The 6,847-nt window shown below is 42.0% G+C and overlaps 1 protein-coding gene across 1 annotated transcript in view; it reads left to right on the plus strand.

Annotated features, from left to right (window-relative positions):
- Positions 1–6,847, plus strand: part of SLX4IP (SLX4 interacting protein) — a 177,201-nt gene that overhangs the window by 163,439 nt on the left and 6,915 nt on the right. The window contains 2 exon segments of the mRNA XM_019515885.1: positions 5,080–5,189; positions 6,746–6,843. Coding sequence (XP_019371430.1) covers positions 5,080–5,189; positions 6,746–6,843 — 208 coding nt within the window.

Below are 6,847 nucleotides of genomic sequence, written 5' to 3' on the forward strand. Positions count from 1 at the left end.
CTAGTTTGGTGATCATGAATAATCTTTGACAACTTCTGTCTGGGCTGAGATCCTTCTCCATCTCATGTGTAGGGATGATCTGTGACTTGCATTCCTTTGTTGACCAGTGTGGATCATGGGTATCGCATGAAATCTCTAAGGACATTCAGCCTTAATTTCGGTTTTGCAGGGCCTCATTGGGTATTGTGTACTTATGCAAAATGTCTGGTCAAGCTCAGCTGGGTTCCAACCAAATCTGCTAGTTATCATCAGTCAGGAAGTGCATGAGGGCTGCCTCTGGTGTAGACAGCTATATAACCTTGCTGTCAAACCCTTTCTCTGCCTTCCCTATGAAAGGTGCTCTGGGAGCTAGACTTGTGAGAGGGCCTGTTGACACAGAATCATAGAATCATGGAAAATTAGGGTTGGAAGGGACCTCATGAGGTCATCTAATCCAAGCCCCCTGCTCAAAGCAGGACCAAGGCTTTGTCTAGCCGGCTCTTGAAAACCTGCAAGTATGGAGTCTCCACAGCCTGTCTGTGTAACCTGTTCCAGTGAGGTTCTGGTGGGTGGTGCTTTTCCCCCACAACTGTTCCTGTACACTGGGGGAGGGGGCACACTTAACGAGTTTTGGCGAGCTGTTGAAATCTTTCAGACACTAGCATTTTAATATAGATAAAAACAAAATCATATACTAAAAACCAAACCTCTACTATAACACATTTTAGTAGATTTTATTTTATTTCAGAAAAATTTTTGACCTGATTTATGTTTTTTTGAGTAGTGTGTATACAGGCAATTGCATAATAGCTCAAAATAAAGTCTTATATATTATATATTGTGTGTGTCGGGGGGGGGAGGTATGGGGTGTGTGGGGGCTGCCCACACACTAGGTCCCAGGAGCCGGTCAAGGTTGGGGAGAGGGAGAGAAGGAGGCATGTGAAGCAGAGTTTACCCAGGTGGTACAGTGCAGCTGCAGATGTAGTCCACTCCTCCCTCATCCAGCCAAGCCCTGCCCACTTCCACCCAGGGCAGCCCATGCCATGTTCCTGCCCACACCACCCTATGTCTGCCAATGGCACTGCCCTGGCCAGGCCAGCACACAGCTTCCCAGAGGGGTTGCTGCAGCTGCCTGGGTACTGCTCAGCTCCCCCTCCTCCAGTGGCTCCTCCTCCTCCTACTGCACCGTTCCAGGCAGCAAGTAACGTGGGGAAGTGGGATCTCATGGCCAGCCAGGTGAGGAGAAGCTGCAGCTGAATGGCTCCTGCCCTAGCATGTGGGGTCCAGTTCTAGCTCCAGTTCCAGGCCACTGTCCACCTACTCAGCCATCTGCAGGTGGCTGCTCATTGCACTTGGAAGCTGTGCACACCAAGTGGGACTTGGGCTGTGACAGAGCCATCACTGGGTGCGGGCGGAACGTCATGGGGGCAGCTGTGGGCCAGATGCAATCAATCGGTGTGCTGTATTTTGTCCATCCCTGCTGTACATGTACCTTATCTAAAGCCCACAGTCATAAGACGTCTTCACCCTTTTCTTGGCATTGGCCAAAACATCCCCCCCTATCTGTTCTGGAAGAGAAAGGTCAGCAGGCTCTCATAACCAGCAGTTCCTCTAGGCCAGGGGTTGGCAACATATGGTAGAGCCAATGGATCCAACCTGCAGAGCTGTGGGGCTTTGCCTGTGCCCATGTCTGCTCTCAGGCTGAGCAGCAAGGAGTAGCACCAGAGCCAGGGAACTGGAAGCTATGCTCACATCACTGCAGCTTCTCTTCATCCCTTCTCCCCATCCTCTTCCCAGTGCTGTAGTGCTGGTGCAGTTTCCAGCCAGAGGGGAGCTGTGCCAAGGTTAGGGGCAAGCAACAGTAATATGGAAGCATCTTCTAGCTCCTTGGCCCTAACGAAGCTTTTGGAAGCTATGCTGGCACTACAACCAGGGAACAGGGTGAGGAGAATGAAGATACTTAGCTTTATTAAAATCAGTCTCTGACAAATGGACTGTCTGAGCTAGCAGAGTTCTGCAAAGAGCTGATGGGCAAATCCAATCTAGTTCCTTCTTTAACAGAAATAGATTATCTAATCAAATTTCATATTATATAAGACTTAGACCAACTACATTTCCTCCCTATTCCCATGGAAAGATTCTTCATTTGCTGTGGAGACTGGCCTTAGCAGTTTTCAGCTGAAGTAGTTTGGCCATCAGAGTAACTCGTGTATCTACAATTTTAGTATCATGCAAAACTCTGCAAGGAACAATTTTATCTGTCATATTTCTGTTAGTTCATTCATTCTGTCTATATAGTCTTCAGTTCCTTGATTCTACCTTTCAATTTTTGTGTGCATCCTAGAATCTTTTCAAAAGGATCTAAACAGGATGTGGGTTTTGATTCCCTTAGTGTAAGCACAATGTGTGCCTAATAGATGTGCTTTGTTAGTTAGCAAAAAGCTGTGTGCTCCCTCTTGATGTCAGATGGTAAAAACTGTCCAGAGTTGAATATCTGTACATACGACTAACTTCAGAGAACTCTGCTTACAGGGAGTAACCGCTCTTTCTCTGTAAACCTCCCTTCTGAAAACCTAGCTTTGCAGGGATTTAGTGACAAAAAGGAACGAGCTGACCCTAGAATTTTAAGAACACAAGACTCCTAATGGATCTTGACAGTTGAAGGGGTAAAGAAGCATTTTAATTACTTGTGCCCACCCACTGTTCATAAAAATGTAAATATATCTGTCTTGAACAATTTGCCAAGAAATGTGGTTTTAATTTGTTAGCAGCAACCCCCACTGCCCGCAGCTTTTTTTGAGTCAAGTCACAAGTCTGACTCTTTGACGTTTTTCTCTGTCATGGCATCATTGTTTATATGATGTCTGCTTCTGCTGTCCCCCTTTTTATGCCTGGAATATTTTTCTTTAATTATTTCACTAGCTAAAAGGAATTAGGGATTACCAGACAGGATGAGAGTAGATTAGCCTTTTTTCTTTCCTTAGCGAGCCTGGAATTCCCATAGGAAATAAATAGTATTCCCAAAACATAGGGTGGTTTTCTGTTTTTTTTTCTGCTAAATTGACTAAAATGATTAGGCTGAATAAGGAACATAAAGTTTTACAAATAATAGTTGAGTATCTTAGTGGTATATGCAATGTCCACTGTTGTTATTTATGACTCGTTGCCTTCTGCTGTGGACTTATTCCAGCTGTAGGGAGTTTACATCATTCCTAATAGCAAAAGGCTCTCTGGTTCCCACAGAGTCTTTCAAAGACTGACTCATACTCCTTATATTAATTGTTCAGCTCTCAAAATACAGCACTTACAGGGTGTGGCTCAAAGAGGAAAATCTACTGTACTTACAGGGCATGTTCAGAAGTGTTTCGCACACAAATCATTTTGGGGTTGTTTATTTATTTATTTACTGTGTTTTAACACCTTAACCCTTTTTTGTCACTATTTATGCGACAAGTGATTGAAAAAAAAAAAGTCTAAGATGGTATAATTTAACGCAGTGACCTTTTGCCTATGAGCTGTTAACTTAAAGCCAAACTCAGGTCAAAAGTAAAATCATTTATGTTGTCTCAGTGTCTTTCTGGGGTCATTTATTCACATCTGAAAGGCACTGCACAATTCAGTTTAGTTTTAATCTTTATATAAGAGGACACCCCCTAGAACAGCAAGTTGTTGGTTGACTTACAGTAGCAAGCAAGTCTAGTATCTGTCTACTGTCTTCATTTGTCTTTGCTATAATGTCAGGTTTCCACTAAGTGCTACTTTTCATCAATTGGTTATTGTCTTTAAAAGAAACACCTAGCAGGCAGGTGACCACATCATATTTGGCATCCATGTTGGCAGTCTTGGCAAGGATTGCATGAGATTTGACTCTGCAAGATCTCATCACTTTAGAGCTGGGCCCTCAGTGTAAGGGAAGCTTACACTGATGCTGTCCATGGTCCCATTGTTTTTTGGCTAAATAGAACTTCAGTCTCTTGGACTGTCACCTAATTTCTTTGTATAAACATAACCATGATACAGATTTATAGGATCAAGTTCATTGGCTTGTTATGCAGAAGGTCATGCTAAATGATCATGAATGACCTCTTTTGGCCTTAAAAACAATGAAATAGTCTGTCTTGGCTTTCCTTAGGTCTCACTGGTTGCCTGCCCCAGCTAGATTCACAGGGCAGAGCAAGAAGCAACTCCCCTCCTGTGGATCCATGGAGGTTCTTCATCTGCATTGTGTAGGAAGAATGTACCAAAAGAGAAGGAGATAATTCCCACCTATGAGCAATACCACTTCTCTCCCTCCCATCCAGCAGTGCCAAGTTTTATCTCCTCAGTCCAAAGCCTCAGCAACCACACTGATGTGAAGAATATGCAAGGTAGTAATGAAGTCAGCAAATGGCTGGACTCTCTGTAAAATTATTTAATTGTGAAAGGAAGTGCACACAGCTTGAAAAGAAAGAGCATTTCCCCCTTTTTTCCATATCTCTGTATTATATAAAGCTATGGTACTGCTGTTAGTTGAGACCAGAAAGAATTTCTCTGCGGTTCTGTAGTAGCCAACCACCACAAGCCGTGACCATCAAAATGTTAGTGTTACAAGTTTTAACCCTTACTTGCTTAAATAGAGCAAGTAATACTCTGCGTATTTTTTTAAACATGGAAAATTATGGGAATTCTTCAGAGAATAAGGGTATAGACCACTGCGCCACTCAGTCTCTTCAGAAAAAAACTGACAAACATGCTGCTGTCTGCAACAGAGATTCCTGGCATTTGTCACAGTTTGAGCCACAAAGATGTCAGATATTTGCCAACAGTTTCCTCAGATGGTTTGGAATCTACATCCTTTACATTACAGTCTTGTTTGTTTGTGGTATATCTTAACGTATGAAATATGCACATTGGGAGTCTGAAAGGGGAGCAAACCGTCTAAGCAGTCCCTGATATTATAATATTACAAATATTTTTTTCTGAGTTGCTTTTCCTTCTCCTTCTCTGGATTAAAAATAATAACGAACATCTGTAAATCTTAAGTGTTCAGCAGTAGAGTTTTATTTTCAATAATTGTACCTTCTGAGTGGTGTTTTAAACCTGTGTTTTCTTTTGGAGCAGAAAGAAAACATTTATAATGGGACCTCTGAATATTTTGCTGAATCTGCTGAAAAGAAAAAGTGCAACATTCCTCTGACTCAACAGATAAAGCAAGATATCTTGAAAGATATGTATGTCCACTTTTTCTGTACTTATATGATACTTAATATGATTTGACAGCGTGTGAGTAAAGCAGAGGCTGACCTGTGCTGTCAAAAATCAACTAACAACACCCTTTTTCTTTATACATAGGATTACTGTAGGCTAGTAAACAGTCAGGCAATGAACTGTGAATAAGCACATAAAAACACACTCTGTTATTTTGTAAAATAATACCACATATAGCAGCTAAAACCCACATATATCTCTCGTAGCATAGGCAGAATGAAACAGGTTGTTTTTTTCTTTAAAAAATATGAGTGCCAAAAAAATTCATGTGATGATTGAATCTGGTGGAAAACTTTTTACAAAAATGTGTTTTCCCCATTTGGGAGCCTGCAGCATACAGCACTGAAAATAACAGTGCAGACCTTCACCACAGTTGAGGAGTACACAGGGCTACTGGACAGTGAAGAGAGTAAGGAGCAGAGATAGCCAGCTGTGCTAGACTTGTCCCCTGGTGTAACATGCATCCCACTCTATCTTGCACCTGCTGCCAGTTGCCCCAAAGGTTAGTACAGCAGCTGCTGGATCAGGAGATGGCAGTGAGTCCTGGCAGCCCTTCTTTTAACCCTAGTCAGATCCACTGGGCTTGCTGAGGAAACAGGAACAGGGTGGGAGCTGCTGTGCTCTCTGCATCTCTGGAAGGTCGTCTCCACCCTATTTCTGAATTGATCCTTCCAGGCTCAGATATGCTGGGGTTTAGAGTCAGTTGGCATCAGCAAAACTGTAGAAAGCAGTTTCAACATGGGAGAATCTCTGCTGAGATATTTAGACTTTAACTCCTACATCTACAGCTTTCATTGAAAATTCTTTCTCCAGCCTGTGTGATCTTAAGATGTGTGTGTAACGTATACTGTTGAAAAGTGTTTATGTACTGACACTCCATCATGTCTCTTGTGGTTGCATTTTCTTTTTAATACCTTTCAGAATACCATGCACTTATATTACCTAAGCCCTTCCCCAGTTCAGCACACTTGGTACCAGCTGACTAGTGGTTAACTTGTAAGTAGGGCTTGGAAATGTCCTGGGATAAATTCCAGAGAAATATTCTAAACTAGAGACCTGAAACTAATACATTCCTCTCTCTTCCCCCCCCACTACCATAGATATGCATTGTACATATGTATTATGTGAATGATTTGAAACCATTTAGGCACATATGAAACTCTTTTTTTTATCTAGCTGTTTTGGGAAGGAATTCAGTATACTGTATTTAGTAAATATTAACTCTTCACATCTGTAATGTATCTAGGTTTGCCTCTTGCAACAAAAGGTGAACTGCTTCACAGCTTAGTTATTAATAAAATCGGGTTCCCCTAGCGCAGTAGAAAAATCAAACGGATAGACCTTGATACTATTCACACTAGATAAATATTACTGCTTGTCAAGATAATATACAGGACAGATTTTCCAAATCCAGAATTGGGGTGCCATACTAAACGTTCAGAATTTGTAAAAGGGCAGAGTGAAGCAGTAAAGATTCTTTGTTAGTAAAAGCAAAACCTTTTTTTTTTTTTTTTTACAGTGCAAAAAGGAAAAAAACAAGCAATGGTAACTCGAGCAAACCTCAAACCAGGGAGGACACCATGAAAGTGTATCTTGGCTCAGTAAACTCGGAGACAAGGAA

This window comes from Gavialis gangeticus, unplaced genomic scaffold (assembly GCF_001723915.1).
Source record: "Gavialis gangeticus isolate Ggan-Ray unplaced genomic scaffold, GavGan_comp1, whole genome shotgun sequence".
In the NCBI taxonomy this organism is placed as follows: domain Eukaryota; kingdom Metazoa; phylum Chordata; order Crocodylia; family Gavialidae; genus Gavialis; species Gavialis gangeticus.